This window comes from Myxocyprinus asiaticus, chromosome 39 (genome assembly GCF_019703515.2).
Source record: "Myxocyprinus asiaticus isolate MX2 ecotype Aquarium Trade chromosome 39, UBuf_Myxa_2, whole genome shotgun sequence".
Lineage (NCBI taxonomy): Eukaryota > Metazoa > Chordata > Actinopteri > Cypriniformes > Catostomidae > Myxocyprinus > Myxocyprinus asiaticus.
Window position 1 is genome coordinate 3,974,404 of NC_059382.1, and position 22,005 is coordinate 3,996,408.

The 22,005-nt window shown below is 34.8% G+C and overlaps 1 protein-coding gene across 1 annotated transcript; it reads left to right on the forward strand.

The window, feature by feature from the left end:
• The first annotated feature begins 1,105 nt into the window (after nucleotides 1-1,105).
• On the forward strand, nucleotides 1,106-21,463 carry LOC127429901 (WD repeat and FYVE domain-containing protein 1-like). The gene is made up of 12 exons (XM_051679257.1): nucleotides 1,106-1,263; nucleotides 1,756-1,823; nucleotides 3,223-3,296; nucleotides 6,739-6,793; nucleotides 7,374-7,524; nucleotides 9,272-9,384; nucleotides 10,559-10,685; nucleotides 10,843-10,948; nucleotides 12,058-12,159; nucleotides 15,475-15,605; nucleotides 15,966-16,074; nucleotides 18,718-21,463. The coding sequence occupies exons 1-12, from the start codon at nucleotides 1,127-1,129 to the stop codon at nucleotides 18,775-18,777; spliced, it is 1,233 nt and encodes a 410-aa protein (XP_051535217.1). The 5' UTR covers nucleotides 1,106-1,126; the 3' UTR covers nucleotides 18,778-21,463.
• Nucleotides 21,464-22,005: the final 542 nt, after the last annotated feature.

Here is a 22,005-nt window from a genome sequence, read left to right on the forward strand (position 1 = left end):
GATGTAAAAATGATTAACAAAATAAATAGATAATATATAGGATTTACATAATATGTATATATAAAATGCAGTATTCAAATGCAATGCATGTGTATATAAAAAGGAATACAATTGAGTATAATTGTTATATTAATAAATTATATGAGTAAATTAATTCTGAAATAAGTTAAAAAAAATTGGATAAAACGTATTAATATGCAAATAATCATGAATGATAATTATCTATAAATCATACTTATATAAGCTAATTAAACGTATAATTTATAAATATAAATATTTTTATAAAGTAGCTTTATAAATATTTAAAATTGCTTGATATACCAAAATAATATAAATACAAATATTTTTTCTAATATATAATTTATCATTTAAAATGGTTTGATATATCAGAATAATATAAATAACAATACTAATAATATTAAAATAACTATTTAATAATTTTATTATACATTAAATTAATACAATTTCATATTAATATTACATTAATACAATATAACAATAATGATGAATAAAAGAAAAAAATAAAAGTATATTTTACAGTATATATTACCTCTCATATTTATAATTAATTGTTTAATATACAAAAATATGATAAATATTTTACATACTATTAAAATAACTAATAATGTTATTATAATATAAAAAAATAATACAAAAATATTATTAATAGTATTAATATTATAATATAAAAATATTCAATAGACCTATTTTTTCTGAAATGAATATTATTCCTCATATTCAAGAATAATATAAATAATTATTTTTACATATTGTTAAAATTATAATATCATGATAATGTTGTTTTCTATTAAATTAGCATAATTTAATATTAACAAATATTAAATTAATACAATAGATTAGAACATAATAATGAGGAATACATATAAAAATATATATATATATATATTATTTCTCATGCTCCAAACACTATAATGATGTAAATTAAAGTCTGATTCTTAACTCATTGATGGGTTTCATGGGGGTATCATATGGGCAGTGTACACAATTCACATTATTTGAAAGTTTCAGTATGTTTGTGTGTTTTTAATGCGCGTTTTTACCGCTCTTTACGGTATTCTTCGCTCTTCACTTCCCCAGCTGACTCGAGACACAAGAGCAAACAGCGATGGCGGCGGAGATCCACTCGAGGCCCCAGAGCTCCAGACCCGTCCTGCTCAACAAGATCGAGGGCCACAGCGACGCGGTGAACACGGCACTGCTCATCCCGAAAGAGGATGGAGTGATCACGGTCAGCGACGACAGGTACTTGCGCTGGCAGAGCCAGTGGAGACATGACATGACAATAATCACAGATCATTTGTTTATTTAACTGTTTGTTATCTTATTAAACAACATACTCAAAAAGTAGCTACTGTGGGGATAACATACAGTGATGTACTTTGATTTTCTATGTTGTTACCATGTTTATGAATTGAATTGTCATATGGTCCTACCATGGTACATGTTCTAAATACATGATAGTACCATGGTGCTTTGCATCAGTGATTTCAGTAGAAGCACTTGAACTTGCTCAGATCTGAGACACTGCAGTCAGTGTTTGAAAACCTTTTCTTGGTTTCGGATTTGAAAATGGGTTATTATGTACCATGATGCCTGTGCAGTAAATAACTATAGTGCCAAATGTATTTGGTTGAAACTGAAGATACCATAGTACATTTCTGTTAAGGGAAATATGCTCATGTAATTCATCTGTTGAGGTTTCAGTGCTCATTATTGCGGTTTTGTGTATTTCAGGACGATTCGAGTTTGGCTAAAAAGAGACAGTGGACAGTACTGGCCCAGCATCTACCACACCGTGTCCTGTGAGTATCACCTGTGAGGTCTGTGGTACCTTTAAAGGGATAGTTCAATTAAAAAAATGAAAATTCTGTCATAATTTACACAATCTAATGTTGTTCCAAACCAGAGGTCGACCAATAGTGGATATTGCCAATACTGATAACTAAGGGTTGAAAACCGATTAATCGGCCGCTTGTTTTTAAAATCAATTTATAGTATGTTAAAAAATTCAATCTATGAGGAGCATAGACATAGACCTTACAAGAGTCCAAATATTTTTTGTAAGCGATTTTAGCATTCTGAAGCGTTTGCGTGACAATTAGCCATGCCCCTTCATTCCAGAACCCCTCCAAAGATAATTTTGAGACCAAAACCGAGCAAAAGAGCAGCATTGTTTGTTCCTGTGGCTGTCAAATTCAACAGTGGCGCAATAGCGCCCTCAACTGACAAACATTATGAATCATAGCCTCAATGGTCCACTTCAAATGAAAAGGAGCAAAATGATTGACAGGTGAAAAGTGTCACATTTTTGTTTGCTGTTTACAAAGTCTACAACTGTCACAGAGACCGGTGAGATATCTCAGGACACTTATTTCATTAATATCTTTAAGGGAGTAGGAACATTTTTTGCATACTTTTCCATTAAAAAAATCACTTACAGCACCTTTAATAAAATCCCAGATGCAGTTTATTGTTCAACCAAAATTCCAATAATAACCTGGAAAAATTCAGATTTATTTCATAACGCGGGACTTTCAACACAAAACAAGCCTGGAACACCAGTGACTTTTATTTTGAAATGACGGCGACTTGGTCCCGTTACAATGCCTTATATTATAGTCTATATCACCAGATGATGTGTTTTGTGGATGTATATTTTCCATGATGAGGTTTCATGGGTAATAAGGTTTATTATTATTCACAAGATCTAAAGTGGGAGACACGATGTTTGAGCTGACAGGTTGCATTTTTCTTTGCATGCCCTCGCTTCAATTTAGAACGCTCGATTATTTAATCAAAATATGCATTGAAGTGAGGATAAAAATATGGATGGATATTGTCAACAATGACAGATTTAGGTGAAGCAAATTCCCATGAGGTGTTAGTTATTGTTTTTATTTCACCACTAGAGGCCACTGTATAAATGAATACCCCCCCTCCCCCCCCCTGCCCAGTTACAGAAATACTCAAACCAGCCCATCTGGCACCAACAAAATGCTTTTTAAAAATAGTTTTAGGTGATGTAAGACTTGTCGCAACCCAGGGTATTTCAACTTTCCAGACATATTTCATGCCAACTACCCTATTGAAATATCATCAATCAATGAACCTCTTGGGACTTATATTTGTGTTATTGTATATATTTGAAGGTGAATTGTTTACATTTATGGATGTAAAAAAAATCTCTGTCTCTCTCTGTAGCTCCATGCTCCTGTATGTCATATCACCATGACAGCCGGCGGATCTTCATTGGGCAGGAAAATGGGGCCATTGTGGTAAGAGTCACTCTATTGGCCCCTGAGGGCCAATATGACACAGCTTTTGTACTTAAGGTTTAGTTCACCCAAAAATGCCAATTCTGTCATCATTTAATCACCCTCATGTGATTATATACCTTTATGACTTACTTTCTTCTGCTGAACGCAAAACGAGATGTTAACGCAATGTTCACGCTGCTCTATTCCATACAATGAAAGTGAAGTAGGGATTGGTGCTGTCAAGATCAATAAAGTATCATAAAAGTTTTGCGTCATATAGCAGCTTTGCTAAGGTTCAGACTGATAGTAAAGGTTGAACCAGTATAATTAAAAAACAGACAGCGGGCTCTGTTGTAAAAACATCATTTGGTAGCGTTCATATCAAGATACATTTTAATCATAAATTAAAACGAAGACAAAAACGGGGGCCTGGGTAGCTCAGTGGTAAAAGACGCAGGCTACCACCCCTGGAGTTCACTAGCTCGCTAGTTCGAATCCCAGGTTGTGCTGAGTGACTCCAGCCAGGTCTCCTAAGCAACCAAATTGGCCCAGTTGTTAGGGAGGGTAGAGTCACATGGGGTAACCTCCTTGTGGTTGCTATATTGTGGTTCGTTCTCGGTGGGGCATGTGGTGAGTTGAGCGTGGTTGCCACGGTGGATGGCATGAAGCCTCCACACGCACTATGTCTCCATGGCAACGCGCTCAAGCTACGTAATAAGATGCACAGGTTGATGGTCTCAGATGCAGAGGCAACTGGGATTCATCCTCCGCCACCCAGACCGAGGCGAATCACTTCGCGACCACGAGGACTTAAAAGCGCACTGGAATTGGGCATTCCAAATAAAAAAAATCAAAGACGAAAACAAATGGTAAAATTTTTTTTTTCGTAAACTGAAATAAAAAATATATATTTGGAAAACCTGAAACTTTTCATGACTCTAAATAAAATAAAAATAATCTTGAATAATATTTAGTTCTTGTTTTTCATTGCAATATGATTTTAAACCTTTAAACCCGCCATTACCGCTACATGAAGATGCCACTAGATGGCGATAATAGACAGCCTATTGACCTCGTTGCATTAGAAACAGAGCGGGAATCACTCCATTCATGGAGAGAAGCAAAGCAGGTAGAAAACGCGCAAGTCGTGTCTGGGACTTTTACAGTTATCGGCTTCTGTACCAGAGTGCTCAAACCACATGGATTTGGATGGTGTTGATTCTGAGTACTCTTGACACCGATGCTAACGAGGAGGAGTGTAAGGATTATATTATATAAACATTTTCTCTGATTAGTCTAAGACATATGAGAATTACTGTTGCTAAAAAAATTTATAATGTATTCATTTATAATGTTTTAATTCTTACATAAAAAAAAAAAAAAAAAAAAGCAATTTAATTCATTTTTAAACAAAAAAGCTCAAAATATGCCAAGGGCATATCTGGTAGTCTATATATGTACCCTATTAATCCAGTTGCACTTTTTTGATTATTGTGTGTATTGGGGGTTAAATACAATTTTAAGCTGTTAACAGCATGTGATTGACATAATTCCTGTCCATGAAGTTTGATCCAAGTAAACAGTACTTTAGTTGCGTGAGTGTCATGCTGTCGGGTGAAAGATTTAAATGAAGATTATTATTCGATTCATGAGATAAGGGACAAAACATGGCTTATATACAAAAGTCATCTTTATATTAAAATTCAAGAAATTCATAATAATAAAATTACTGGAAAAGTTAAATCTAAAGGAAATGTTTTTTTAAATGCATGCTCTATACTTGGAAGCACATGTAACTTAACCTGTCCTCAGCAAGAGGTCACAATGTTAAGTGTTTAAAAATGCAACAAATTCATAAATAAAAATATGAAATTAAAGGTAGGGATCTGTAAGATATCAAACAATACATAAAGCAGACTTTATGATTTCCATAAAAAAACTGTTTATCAAAGTTGTGTCCTCACTTTGTGTCAACTCCATCAGATTTTTTTAATAATTCTGAATAAATCAGAAAATGTCATGGTCAGCTGTGTTCCTGAGTACCCCTTTCCCACTTCCTGATCATGGTGGATGCAACAGTAGGACACGTGGTCTGGTGTTTTATAAATTGTCTCTTAGGTCACAGCTTCAAAATGTCAACTCCGTCATCCCAGTGTGATAATTTCTGTTAGAATTGTGGGATAAATTTGGGCGTTTTAGTTTAGGTTATAGAGGCTGCTTCAACTGAGGAAGAACACATGGTTAAAATGGAAAAACATTCAATTTGGTCAACTCTGTCAGACTTTTCAGAATAGAATGAAAACAGAAAAAAATTGATAGAATGTATTTTATCACTTGACTCCTTTACTGAACACCATTATTAAAGACTTTACACTCTTGTTGGATGGATCAAATAAAATAGCATGCTTTTAGTGTGTCTGACGGAGTTGACACAAATGACAGAAAGATTAAAAAAAAGCATTTTTATAAAAACCTGTTCCCTTTCATGGTTCATTAGCTGAGACATTTGTTTACAAATATATCCATTTCAAATTAATTTAGTATAAAAAAAAAAAAAACTTCTTGATATCTCAAGAATCATTGTATTATTATTATGTATTTATTTTTGTTGATTTTTCCCCTTTTTCTCCCAATTTGGAATGCCCAATTCCCAATGTGCTTTTAAGTCCTCGTGGTCACGTAGTGATTCACTTCAGTCCGGGTGGTGGAGGACGAATCCCAGTTGCCTCCGCGTCTGAGATTGTCAACCCGCGCATCTTATCACGTGGCTTGTTGAGCGCGTTGCCACGGAGACATAGCGCATGTCGAGGCTTCACGCCATCCACCGCGGCAACCATGCTCAACTCGCCACGCGCCCCACTGAGAACGAACCACATTATAGCGACCACGAGGAGGTTACCCCATGTGACTCTTCCCTCCCTAGCAACCAGGCCAATTTGGTTGCTTAGGAGACCTGGCTGAAGTCACTCAGCATGCCCTGGGATTCGAACTAGCGAGCTAGCGAACTCCAGGGGTGGTAGCCAGCGTATTTTACCACTGAGCTACCCAGGCCCCGAATCATTGTATTATTATAATTTTTTTACAAACTGGACTTTGGGGAGTCCAGCAATACGACCCACATTACACAATTGCCTGTTCCTCATTCTCAATTTATCCCTTAAAATGAATATTAAAACTAAATGTAATAAAAAAACTGAACTAAAACCAACAAAGAACTAACAAACAAAATGAATACTAAACTAAATTGGAGGATCAAATTGTAAATGAAATAGAAATAAAAACAAATTTAAACCTGTTATAACCTTGGTCCAGGTTGGTAAATGAATGCTTGCACGAGAATTCTTCTCTAAAAGTGAGTAAATGATGACTGAATTTTCATTTTCGGATTAAATAATTCCCTTAGGGACATTTGTATAATTGTATAATAAGCAATGTTCTTTCTTTCTGTTAAATTTCACAGGAGTTCCTCATGTCAGAAGATTTCAACAAAATGAACCATGTAAAAACATACCCAGGTAAAACCAGGACGACATTTTCATCAGTGTACAAACTCAATTTACACAGTTTAAATGGAGGGTTGGATTTCCTTTACAGCAAAACACTAAAGTGTGTATGACACATTTGCTATATGTCCTCTGGATGTGTGTTTGTGTTGTGTTTTCTTGAGAGACAATTATACACACAATACTCTACTCTCCTTTCGTCCCACTTAGTCGATTGAGGATCATTTGCTCTTTCCCAGCATGTCCTGGGGTGAAGACTCTCATGTGAACTCTCAACACACACACACACACACACACACACACACACACACACACACACACACACACACACAAGAGGATTATGACTGGATGAGTCAGAGCAGCTCTGGAAAATATGTCTGGAAAAAAAACAGATAATACCAGGAAAGTGTGTGTGTCTGAGTGTGTGTCAGAGAGAGACAATATTCCTTGGCTATAATTGTAATTTTTCTTTTTAAGTTTAGTTTATTTGTGTTGATCAGAACATTTGTTTGGTAGTACTATGTGTTGGCATTGTGTGTGTACTGGCACGTGACATATATTACAGTTCTGTTGTTTGTGTGTGTATCTGCAGTTCATCAAAACCGTGTGTCGGATCTGGTCTTCTCTCTGGAGAGTCAGTGGTTGATCAGTACAGCTCATGATAAAAGCATCAGTTGGATGAGCACTCAGAGTGGATCAATGCTGGGACGTCACAGCTTCAGCTCATGGGCCTCCTGTTTACAGTATCCTTCTGTTCCGAAGACATATTTCTAAACACTTTACTAGCCTTTCTGCATGCTTTTTCTGTGTCGTGTGGTATTCAGTGTTGGGTGAGTTACGCAAAAAACCAATCTAAAATTCGAATTACTTCTCTACAATTGTAATCAGATTACTTGAATGATTACTTCATCTGAAATGTAATTGCACAATTAATTACTTTACTTTTAAGGTACTTTTTAAAACACTTGACACAGAAAAGAATTGTTTTCCTGCTTATTATATGTTTTCCTACATATTAACATAATTCATACTTCAAATATATTCTACATAAGCAAAATATGTGTAACTCATGTAATGTAGTGTCTGAAAACAATAATCTCAAGTGTAATCCCACTTCTTTTTCGATAAATTTGTAATCAGATTACTTTGTAATTTCACCCAACACTGGTGGTATTTCCCTATTTTTGTAGTGTTACAACAATATATAATAAATTATGTGTGGTCGTACTGTTTAAGCATCAGTAATTTGGCTTAATTTGACATATATCAGGCACAATTGTTTTTCCAAAGTGACTAAAACATCTGATGTTTTTGGAGTCTGATGTGATTGGAGAACCTTTATTAATTCCATGAAGAACTCTTATTAACTAGTATTTCAGAAAACCACCTATACACATTATTAGAGGTCAACAGATGGGGGATTTTGCCGATACCGAGAACTAAGGAGGTGGAAAATGGCGATAACCGATTAATTGTACGGAAATGTTTGAAATCGATTTATTGAATGTAAAAAAAATAAAAAGTTTAGACTTTTCTTACTGTGATGGGCACAGACGAGTCCAAAAGGAATAAATTCCAGATGCAGTTTATTGTGCAACCAAATTTTAAAAAATCACCAGAAAAAAAATTCGATTTGGTGAATAACGCGGGACAATGAACAAGCCCACAAAACACCGGGGACTCTTATTTTGGAAAGTTATTTCTCCCAGTTCACACAAATACACAAGGAAAACAAAATATGCATTCTCACATGTACAGTGTATTACAAGATAAACACTTTAAAATAAACATGGTCATATAGGCTAATAAATATAAGGACATCAATTCATCAATAGTTGGTCAGATGCGATCACTTTAGTCAAAATCAACATGAACATTAATGTAAATTTACATTTAGTCATTTAGCATATGCTTTTATCCAAAGCAACTTACAAATGGGGAATGTAGCAAGCAATTCTCATACAAATATCTCAAAATTATCTGTAGTAATATGAACTTATGATTAATGTATATCTACATTACAATAAAAACCTATTCAGAATGCAAATTGTTATAACCTTACTGCAGCAAATTGGATATAGTAAGGTTATACTGTCGGAAACACAGTATATAATTTTAAAAAACTATCGAAGATTATTTTTTTTGCCGATAACCGATAGTTCCAAAAACCAACTGTCTATTGGCGCTAATATATCGGTAAAACCGATATATCGGTTGACCTCTCTCTATATATATAACAATATAAACTGGTAAAAGAACCATTGAAGAACCTTTATTTCTGAGTGTGTAGAGTTCATGGGTTGGAACCAATCAATCCAGATCATTAACCACTAGATCACCATCAATATCCACTTATATGAACAGCATTTTGGCAATGCATTGTAAATTGTGATGGACTGGTGAAAACACATCACACACATCCTTTCGATTGAGCGTTACTGATTTTAGGGTCACTTCCCTGCTTTGATGTTTCCTGACAACACCCTTTAGATATGATAATGATACCCAGCATGCCTTTGTGGGAGATTATTCAGGGCAGATCACTCTGCTGAAACTGGACGGACAGACGTGCTCTGTTATTTCCACACTAAAGGGACATGAAGGTAACACACCTTACACACTTAGTTAAATGGACAAACACTCACACACACATCTGAGTGTTATTTGGCCAGTCATTTTTGTTATGCATAGTGATTTTTACCGTACATATTTCAAAGCAGCTTTCCAGAAAATCATGCCTCAATGTCTAGCTAGTGGCCGAACGATATGGATTTTTCAATGGCCAATGCCGATATCTAGAGACCAGGATGGCCGATATAAATGCAGATAATCATCATACAGATGTACACAACATTTCTAAAGTGAAACAAACACTTTTTTTAAGCAATATTTAATTAAATTTGCATAAACTTGAACAGAAAAAACCTTGAAAACAGAGTGTTGACTATCCATTGACAAATCTATTGCTTGATTTTGGAACTGACACAAGGAAAATTGAACACTTCTGTTAATCGACCAAGTGAACACGGTTTTTAAATCGCAAAATGGGCAAATACTGTCCGATTAATCGTCCTGCCATTGGGTATTGATACAGATTTCCCAGTTCGATTTGATTCCGATTCTCAAGCTCTCAATTCGATTCAATTCTGATTTCGATTTGATTTGATATTGATTCATATGGGTATATTTCAGATTTAATGTCCATTTTTGCTTGCATAGGAAAGATAATGTCTCCCAATTAATGCTGATAATTATACAGGGGAACTTCTAACATGGTACATTACGAAATTATTAATTTGACTAATTATATTAGTTTTTCATCATTTTGGTCACATTTTAGCTTTTTAAAAATTATCAAATCCATGTATTCCATCAATAAATATGATATTATATTGCATATGTTATATTTTGTTACATATTTTTGGTTTACATGCATAATTTGTACTATTTACAATTGTTTACATTAAGTTTTGAACGTGCTAAAAAAAAATGGTACTGTATCTTTAAGAAAACCAGCAGTTCTGTAAAGATGAGCGGTTGCAAATGCGAGACATTTCCTCTCATTGTAGTCGAGGGTTGCGCATAGAGTAAAAGATTGATCTTCTGATTTAAGAATCGATATCGAGTTCATTAAAATGAAGATCACGATGCATCGGGAAATCAATATTTTTACCCAGTCCTAAACTATAGTACGTATTGCCAAAGCATTGCAATAAATAAATAAATAAATAAATATTAAAGTAAAAATGGACAAATAATGTAATTTTCTGTCTGTAGGTAGTGTCGGTGCATTGTATTGGGATCCAGGTCAGAGGTGGTTGTTTTCTGGAGCGTCTGATCACAGTGTGATCATGTGGGACATCGGTGGCAGACAGGGACGGACATTACTGCTGCAGGGACACCAGTGAGAACACAAACACACACACACACACGCACAGAATTAACTAAATTACTAACATAACAACATTTTTCCAGTAACAGTCTACTTTTTCCAACAAGTAGCGGTTTAGCACAACAAAACACTATCGTGTAACTATACTATCGTGTTCTGTGTGTGTCAGTGAGAAGGTCCAGGCATTGAGATATCTGCCACTGACACACCAGTTGGTTTCCTGCTCCGCTGATGGAGGAATAACAGTGTGGAACATGGACACGACACGAGAGGAGGTACACAAACACACACATAAGAACATCAATAGAATTCTATCGATTTAATATAAACTGAATTATGATTACTGTAGATTAACCCTTGCACAAACCGTAACCCTACACCTGATGGTTGATGTGAATTTTAACTGAAGCTCCTGACCCGTATCTGCATGATTTTATGCATTGCACTGCTACCACGCGATTTGCTGATTAGATAGTTGCATGAATAAGTAGGTGTACAGGTGTTCCTAATAAAGTGCTCAGTGAGTGGATATTTGATGTATCCTAAATACGCACAATTAAATAATGTTTTTACACTTTTTGTGTAATTTGGAAAAATTGCAGCTCGACTGGAAATGACACTTAGTAAATAATCTCTTCACAATGATATTTAGCTTGAATTTTCTTTTATTTTTTTCTTCAGAAATAACTATCTCAAGCATACTCTTCACTGACACTTTTGTCCACTTGGTGCACAAGTACACTAACTGTTGAAAAAACTTTATTAGGGCAAAATTGTTTGGTGTGGTGGAAATGATGCCACAACTGTGGGACAGTCGTAATCATTTTCACACAATAAATATTAATTTGCATAATTTGATATTAAAAGTAAAATCTGTGCTTAAAAGGCATTCGAAAAGTATCAAAAATAAATGATGAAGGCCTGTTAAAATATTTCCAATTCTGTTTTAATTGAACCTTCAAAGAACAAAAAGAAAAAAGGTCGAAATCTGTTAGTTTTAATAAAAATCAACCCCATGAAACTGTCCGAAGTTGAAGAAACATCCATATGTATATGAATTGTTTTCCCAAAAGAGAACGTTATTTTTCATCAACTTCTCAGGAAAGATTTGCAATACTATTAAAGGTACAAATGTTCCATGTAGTCTAAAATGAGACCATAAAAATGACACATGCATAATACACACATATCAGAACACATGCTTAAACAAGTCTATAGCCAAAAGTCTAATTATGGAACAATGACAAAATTTTCTAGGCATTACCATAGCAACCCCTGCTTCAGTCACCAAAGTCGCATCCATCTCTATTGTAACCAGAATGTGACTCAAACTTACAATGTCATAGACAGGTACATAATCTTTCTCTGTATCTCTTTGTTTCAGGCTCCGCAATGGTTGGATAGCGACTCATGTCAGAAATGCGAACAGCCATTTTTCTGGAATATAAAGCAGATGTGGGACTCTAAGACACTGGGGCTTCGACAGGTACCGCATCTGCTTTATAATAATAACATATAACCTTTCAAGACAGATGTACTATGAGCTCTGAGATTGATGAATGATGGTACTGTTGAAGTCAGAAGTTTACATACACTTAGTTTGAAGTCATTAAAACTCATTTTTTAACCACTCCACAGATTTCATATTAGCAAACTATAGATTTGGCAAGTCGTTTAGGACATCTACTTTGTGCATGACATGAGTAATTGTTCCAACAATTGTTTACAGACAGATTGTTTCACTTTTAATTGACTATATCACAATTCCAGTGGGTCGGAAGTTTACATACACTAAGTTAACTGTGCCTTTAAGCAGCTTGGAAAATGATGTCTAGCCTTTAGCCAGTTAGCTTCTGATAGGAGATGTACTGAATTAGAGGTGTTCCTGTGGATGTATTTTAAGGCCTACATTTGAACTCGGTGCCTCTTTGCTTGACATCATAGGAAGATTAATAGAAATCAGCCAAGATCTCAGAAAAAAAAAATTGTGGACCTCCACAAGTCTGGTTCATCCTTGGGAGCAATTTCCAAACACCTGAAGGTACCATGTTCATCTGTACAAACGATAGTACGCAAGTATAAACACCATGGGACCATGCAGCCATCATACCGCTCAGAAAGGAGACATATTCTGTCTTCTAGAGATGAACGTAGTTTGGTGCGAAAAGTGCAAATCAATCCCATAACAACAGCAAAGGACCTTGTGAAGATCCTGAAGGAAACAGGTAGACAAGTATCTATATCTACAGTAAAACAAGTCCTATATCGACATAACCTGAAAGGCTGCTCGGCAAGGAAGAAGCCACTGCTCCAAACCTGCCATAAAAAAGTCAGACTACAGTTTGCAAGTGCACATGGGGACAAAGATCTTACTTTTTGGAGAAATGTCCTCTGGTCTGTTGAAACAAAAATGTAACTGTTTGTCCATAATGACCATTGTTATGTTTGGAGGAAAAAGGGTAAGAACACCATCCCAACCATGAAGCATGGGGGTGGCAGCATCATGTTGTGGGGAAATGTATGTGGATATGTTGAAGCAACATCTCAAGACATCAGCCAGGAAGTTAAAGCTCGGCCACAAATGGGTCTTCCAAATGGACAATGACCCCAAGCATACCTCCAAAGCCCTGACCTCAATGTGATTTGTGGGCAGAACTGAAAAAGCGTGTGCGAGCAAGGAGGCCTACAAACCTGACTCAGTTACACCAGTTCTGTCTGGAGGAATGGGCCAAAATTCTAGCAACTTATTGTGAGAAGCTTGTGGAAGGATACCCAAAATGTTTGACCCAAGTTAAACAATTTAAAGGCAATGCTACCAAATACTAACAAAGTGTATGTAAACTTCTGACCCGCTGGGAATGTGATGAAAGAAATAAAAGCTGAAATAAATAATTTTCTCTACTATTATTCTGACATTTCACATTCTTAAAATAAAGTAGTGATCCTAACTGACCTAAGACAGGCAATGTTTTCTACGATTAAATGTCAGGAATTGTGAAAAACTGAGTTTAAATGTACAGGTGCATCTCAATAAATTAGAATGTCGTGGAAAAGTTCATTTATTTCAGTAATTCAACTCAAATTGTGAAACTCGTGTATTAAATAAATTCAATGCACACAGACTTAAGTAGTTTAAGTCTTTGGTTCTTTTGATTGTGATGATTTTGGCTCACATTTAACAAAAACCCACCAATTCGCTATCTCAAAAAATTAGAATATGGTGACATGCCAATCAGCTAATCAACTCAAAACACCTGCAAAGGTTTCCTGAGCCTTCAAAATGGTCTCTCAGTTTGGTTCATTAGGCTACACAATCATGGGGAAGACTGCTGATCTGACAGTTGTCCAGAAGACAATCATTGACACCCTTCACAAGGAGGGTAAGCCACAAACATTCATTGCAAAAGAAGCTGGCTGTTCACAGAGTGCTGTATCCAAGCATGTTAAAAGAAAGTTGAGTGGAAGGAAAAAGTGTGGAAGAAAAAGATGCACAACCAACCGAGAGAACCGCAGCCTTATGAGGATTGTCAAGCAAAATCGATTCAAGAATTTGGCTGAACTTCACAAGGAATGGACTGAGGCTGGGGTCAAGGCATCAAGAGCCACCACACACAGACGTGTCAAGGAATTTGGCTACAGTTGTCGTATTCCTCTTGTTAAGCCACTCCTGAACCATAGACAACGTCAGAGGCGTCTTACCTGGGCTAAGGAGAAGAAGAATTGGACTGTTGCCCAGTGGTCCAAAGTCCTCTTTTCAGATGAGAGCAAGTTTTGTATTTCATTTGGAAACCAAGGTCCTAGAGTCTGGAGGAAGGGAGGAGAAGCTCATAGCCCAAGTTGCTTGAAGTCCAGTGTTAAGTTTCCACAATCTGTGATGATTTGGGGTGCAATGTCATCTGCTGGTGTTGGTCCATTGTATTTTTTGAAAACCAAAGTCACTTCACCCGTTTACCAAGAAATTTTGGAGCACTTCATGCTTCCTTCAGCTGACCAGCTTTTTAAAGATGCTGATTTCATTTTCCAGCAGGATTTGGCACCTGCCCACACTGCCAAAAGCACCAAAAGTTGGTTAAATGACCATGGTGTTGGTGTGCTTGACTGGCCAGCAAACTCACCAGACCTGAACCCCATAGAGAATCTATGGGGTATTATCAAGAGGAAAATGAGAAACAAGAGACCAAAAAATGCAGATGAGCTGAAGGCCACTGTCAAAGAAACCTGGGCTTCCATACCACCTCAGCAGTGCCACAAACTGATCACCTCCAATCCACACCGAATTGAGGCAGTAATTAAAGCAAAAGGAGCCCCTACCAAGTATTGAGTACATATACATTAAATGAACATACTTTCCAGAAGGCCAACAATTCACTAAAAATGTTTTTTGTATTGGTCTTATGATGTATTCTAATTTTTTGAGATAGTGAATTGGTGGGTTTTTGTTAAATGTGAGCCAAAATCATCACAATTAAAAGAACCAAAGACTTAAACTACTTCAGTCTGTGTGCATTGAATTTATTTAATACATGAGTTTCACAATTTGAGTTGAATTACTGAAATAAATGAACTTTTCCACGACATTCTAATTTATTGAGATGCACCTGTATTTGGCTAAAGTGTATGTAAACTTCTGACTTCAACGGTATATGCTTCTGTAGAACTTAATCTTTAAGAAATCATGTTAATTGATGAATTCTCATAGAAGTACTACACTACCCACAATCCTGAATAGAGACCCACCAAATCAGAATAGTCTGAGTGTTAATGTAATGATGTAATGCTTATGTCATATCTTGTCCTCCAGCATCACTGCAGGAAGTGTGGTAAGGCCATTTGTGGGAAGTGTAGTTCCAAACGCTCCACGTACCCCATCATGGGCTTCGAGTTCCAAGTGCGCTTGTGTGACGACTGCTACGACACAATCAAAGAAGAAGAGTGAGTTATTTTATTTGTTTTTATCACTGTTACATTTTAATGTTATTGTGTCCTAACAAGACGTTACATGAGAAAGGAAAAGATGAATCTGTGTTTTTGTCCCAGCCAAAGATGTTTTTCATTTTTTTTTTTTTTTTTTTTTACATTAAACATTAAAACATACGCAACGCTGGTTAATCCGTGATTTTATCACCCTAAAATCATGCTTTTTTTTTAAACAATGAAATACTTTCTGTGAGGACAGAAAAAATATTTGATTTGATTCTTGTTTTTTGCCTCCTCTCTATGTTTTTTTTTTTTTTTTTTTTTTTTTTGGTTTAATTTTAATAAATTTGCTCATTGTGTGTTGATGTGTTGCAGTCGGACTCCTCTGGCAACGTTTCATGAGGGGAAACACAACATTGCTCACATGGACATGGACCCAAGCCGAGGACTGATGGTCACATGTGGGAGTGATCGAGTTGTAAAGGTCATGCACACACTTTACTTTAGACTATCATACTACTCATTCTGTTTCTGAAGTATGAAGTATATATACTGTGTACAGTATGCCTATTTTCTGTATACATGAAATACCTGGATGACTTGACCTTTCATTTAAAGTGAGACAAAAAATAAGAAATAATATCCATGATGTTTATTTTTTCTTGACTCATTTGGTTGGACAGCAAAAAGTTTGAATATTCATATTATAAATGATATCAAAATAAAATAAAAGGTAGCACGCACTAAATAAATAAGACCGTAGTAATGTTTCTTACGAGAAAATACATTAAAAGACATAAGAGTCAGGGCTGTGTTTGCAATAAAATAATAGCATACTGCATACTTCCTACAGTACTATTTAAAAAAATAGCATGTGAAACAGTATGTATTATGCAAAGTGAGCATTAAAAGACAATAGGGATGCTTTCTGATGAGAAAATACATTAAAAAAAGACACAAAAGCTAGGGCCGTGTTCACAATGGAATAATTGCATACTGCATGCTACCATCAATTTTTTTTAAATAGCATGTGAAACAGTATGCATTATGAAAAGTGAGCATTAAAAGAGAGTAGTGATGCTTTCTGATGAGAAAATATATAAAAAAAGACACAAAAGCTAGGGCCATGTTCACAATGGAATAATTGCATACTGCATACTACCATCTATTTTTTTTAAATAGCATGTGAAACAGTATGCATTATGCAAAGTGAGCATTTTAAAGAGAGAAGTGATGCTTTCTGATGAGAAAATACATAAAGACAAAATTCAGGATTGTTTTGGCAATGGAATAACAGCGTAATGAATACTACATACTGTATTTTTTAAATAGCATGTGAAACAGTATGTGTTATGCAAAGTGAGCATTAAAAGACAGTAGTGATGCTTTCTGATGAGAAAATACAGTGCATTAAGAGACAAAAATCAGGGTTGTGTTCACAATGGAATAATTGCATACTGCATACTACCATCTATTTTTATTTTTTTTATAGCATGTGAAACAGTGTGCATTATGCAAAGTGAGAATTTTAAAGAGAGAAGTGATGCTTCTGATGAGAAAATACATAAAAAAAACACAATTCAGGGTTGTTTTGACAATGGAGTAATAGCGTACTAAATACTGCGTACTACATACTATATTTTTTTAAATAGCACGTGAAACAGTATGTATTATGCAAAGTGAGCATTAAAAGACAGTAGTGATGTTTTCTGATGAGAAAATGCAGTGCATTAAAAAGACAAAAATCAGGGCTGTGTTCGCAATGGAATAATTGCGAATTGCATACTGCATACTACCTTCTATTTTTTGTAGATAATATGTGAAACAGTATGCATTATGCAAAGTGAGCATTAAAAGACAGTAGGGATGCTTTCTGATGAGAAAATACATAAAAGACACAAAAATCAGGGCCGTGTTCACAATGAAATAATTGCATACTGCATACTACCATTAATTTTTTTTTAAATGAAAAAATACAGTACATTAAAAAAGACAAAAATCAGGGCTGTGTTTGCAGTGGAATAACAGTGTACTGAATACTGCATACTACATACTATATTTTTTAAATAGCATGTGAAACAGTATGTATTATGCAAAGTGAGCATTAAAAGACAGTAGTGATGTGTTCTGATGAGAAAATACAGTCCATTAAAAAAGACAAAAATCAGGGTTGTGTTCACAATGGAATAATTACATACTGCATACTACCATTAATTTTTTTTTTTAATGAAAAAATACAGTACATTAAAAAAGACAAAAATCAGGGCTGTGTTTGCAATGGAATAATTGCATACTGCATACTACCATCTATTTTTGTTTTTTAAAGCATGTGAAACAGTATGCATTATGCAAAGTGGGCATTTTAAAGAGAGAAGTGATGCTTTCTGATGAGAAAATACAGTGCATTAAGAAAGACAAAAATCAGGGCTGTGTTCGCAATGGAATAATTGCGAATTGCATACTGCATACTACCTTATTTGTTTTTTGAGATAATATGTGAAACAGTATGCATTATGAAAAGTGAACATTAAAAGACAGTAGTGATGCTTTCTGATGAGTATATCATCAGAAAATACATAAAATTTTTTATTTTTGGCAATGGAATAACAGCGTACTGAATACTGCATACTACATATTTTTTTAAATAGCATGTGAAAGAGAATGTATTATGCAAAGTGAGCATTAAAAGACAGTAGTGATGCTTTCTGATGAGAAAATACAGTACATTAAAAAGACACAAAAACTAGGGCATATATAACGGAATAATAGCATACTGCAGTGCATTTATTTTTTTATGGAAACGGTTTCATATTCGAATGAAAAAAATAGGAGGTAGCATGCAGCATGCTGTTATTTAATTGCAAGCACAGCCCTGTTTTTTGTTTTTTTATATATATATATATATATACATATTCTCATCAGAAAGCATTACTACTTTCTTTTTAATGCTCACTTTTAAAAATGCTAACTGTTTCACATATTATTTAAAAAGAAATGGTAGGCACTATAGTGTATACTGCATAATATATAGTGTGCATAATGTTAGTATTCCATTCTGACGTAGCGTCTGTCTCACCTCACCTCAGATTAGTCCTCTCAGCTAATTGTTTGATTGGCCTGTCTGCAGATCTGGGATATGACGCAGGTGATTGGCAGCAGCGTTGCGGCAGGATTCTCTCCCCGTTGACTGGCTGTTTTGGAATGCTCCGCCCACACTCCGCCAACAAATATATGTTGAGGATCTGTCATCACCTGTCATACTGTCTTGTACTTGGAGTCTACACAAAACGGACAGTCCAACTCTGAGTGTGTTCGTGAATGTGTGATAGTCCTTGTTTTTTATGACAATTGTAGCTGGATCAGAGCATTCATTTCTCTTATGAGGTATGATGACCTGGATTTTAGCAAACATGAACTCGAGGTACTTCTAAAGCACAATATTTGCGCTCTTTGTGCGTGTGTGTGTGTGTGTGTGTTGTCACATTATGTATTCCTTCTATCCATAATTACCAATCGCACTACTAAATATTATTTTCCAAAATATATTTGTTTTTGTTTTGTTTTCCAGTGAAAATATGTAAACATCATTTAAACAAGATACATTTACTTGAGAATAAGAATTGTGTAAGATGATAAAAGCATTGTTGTAAGAGAATAAATCTTGAATGTTTTTTCTTTAAAGCATAAATCTAACATGTATGAAGGTTGATGCTTAAAAACAAGAACCTACTGCGATTTACAATTTAGTATATTACATAAGGTTGCGTCTCAAATAAATGAATCTTGTTTTTAGAAATGTTTGATTTTTACTGGAAAACAAGACAAAAATACTGATTAAGAAACTGATTTCACCAATGGTAATTAGCGTTTATTAACTAACTAACAAACACTATAGCACTAATTAACGTATATCTGTGATTTTGGCAAATTAAAGAGACCGTTCATCCAAAAATGACAATTCTGCCATTATTTATGTCGTTCCAAACCAATGTGAATATATTTTTTCCATTGAACAAAAGAAGTGACCAAAAAGTCACCATAAAATGATCATTAATGTACTTTTTATAATCCAAGTCTTCTGAAGTGCTTTGAATACTCTTCTATATATTTAAACTGGCTAAAGACGTAACAAACAATAGTGTTTGGAGTCATTAATGTATTCCCGCACCACATTTGAACTGGCACAAATGCGATTTAAGAAGTGTGGAAGAGGGGAAGATTTTCAGTGAATAAGTACTTACATTTCAGTCGTTCCACACACAAAGCTATTGCATGGCTTCAGAAGACTTGGAATGTAGCACATGAATCGTACGGACTTCGTTTATGATACATTAATTGTGCTTTAATAAAAACAAACTTTCACTGAATGGAAAAAGAGCAGTGCATCTTCAAACACCTTTTGTGATCCACGGAAGAAAGAATGTCACACGGGTTCGTAACAACATGAGGATGAGTAAATGATTACCGAATTATAATTTTTGGGTGAAATATCCCTTTAAAGTCTATTATGTTTCTTTCTAAATGGCTTCAAATTTAAGCTGTTGCACTGTAAGACTACAGGCAGCTTCTAGAACGTTTTACATTTGCGTACCACTCACGATTATCATAACACAACATAACACATAACATAAAGAATTCTAACCTGTTTACAAACATTATGACTGACCAGCGCTGTTTCTAACTTGCATGAAATTCTCCTTCGTTCCTTGTCTATTCCTTGCACTGTATTGCACATTTTGTGTGCATTAATGATCCAAGGGTACGTACGGCACCGGTGCGAGTGTGTTTGTATGTTTCACTCTCTTTTTGTTTAGTAAATGGCTGATCTGTGCCTGTATAAAGTGCTCGCCGCACACCGTTTTCTAGCTTTCGTTTTATTACACATCTCACATTCTGCGCTTTGTAAATAACGCCATTCCCATTAATACAAATGTTTAGCTTCCATCTTGTAATATAAAATGTAGAAAAGGAGAGAAGAATGTGATAAGAATGCACTGGTGTCACACTACAGTAAGCAGATGATGTCATACATTATGACATCACAGTGGTGTGTGATGTCATTTTAGTGAAGTCACAGTGATTCAATCATTTGAAAAAGTTTGGGGAGATACTTGAGAATTTACGGAGCTGACAGAAGGCATTTTTTTCTTTAACGAGCTGAGAGTTGTACATTTAAAGGTAAATTGAACGAAACCTGTCAAGAATATGTTCAGGTCATATGTCACCCCAAAATCAAGAGGAAAATGTGTTAAATTGTCATCAAAATAATGAAATAAATAAATACATTTATGCGAAATAGAAATGCTTCTAATAATTGCTGCACATGTTCATGACAAATTTAAAAGATTTACTTGGAAAGACTTGGAATTTCATTGAACGTTCGTTTTTGTTTAGAATTGTTGTTCTTTTTGTGTCTTTATTTTACTGAAATTGACTCTTCAGGGAGCTGTTTTGTCTAGATCACAATCCGGTTTAACCACCAACATATGTAACACACAGAATTAACTCAAACACAGCTGACATTTATGTGAATGTTCATAAAACATTTAAATTCTTGCTCTTTTGTTTACCTTCAGTCATTGAAAACAGTGTAAAACTTCACACTTCTAATTATTAAACCCTTAAAGTTTAAATAACTCTAAATGTCTTTTTTTCCCCCTGAAACTTCAGTAGCTTAGGATGAAGTATTATTCTGTCTATGTATATTTTCAAAGTTGAGCTTCTATGCTGGATCGCTCAAACATCTGTATTTTTCTTACAAAAATCTCTTGTCGATTAATATGAAAACTGATGCAAATCTTATGTCAGCTGGTAGTTTCAGCCCAGTGATTACATTAAATACAACAATAAAGATCTAAGCTGTATCAAACGTACATGATATACTGTAGTTTTTGTCTATCATTCAGATTATATTTTGAAGTTGTTTTTTTCATGTGATTTGTTTTATACTTTCAAGGGTGAATCCCCAAAGAAATGTCCAGGTCATATTTCACCCCATTATCATTATATTTTGCACTAAGAAAAATTAAGAAGTTTTGCATTGTGACATTATTTTCATGATGGTTAATTTGCAGAAATGCAAAAAATAAATAAATAAATACAATAAATAAATATGTATATTATAAACTACTGTTGAAATCACTACTAAATGACTGTAAAAGCATAAATTCAGTACAATAAATATTACCATGATGTGTACTTAAAATTGTACTTTACGAATGTACTCAATAATTTAAATACATTTTTTCACATTATATCTAATGTGAATGATGTGCTTAAAATAATGCCACAATGCGAAAAATCTTTATGGTACTAAAAATTGGCTCTATTGTTTTTATGTAAAATCTATAGACCAAATAAACACAAACATAAAGACTTTTGCATTGTAAAATTATTTTCATTATTTTGCACATTT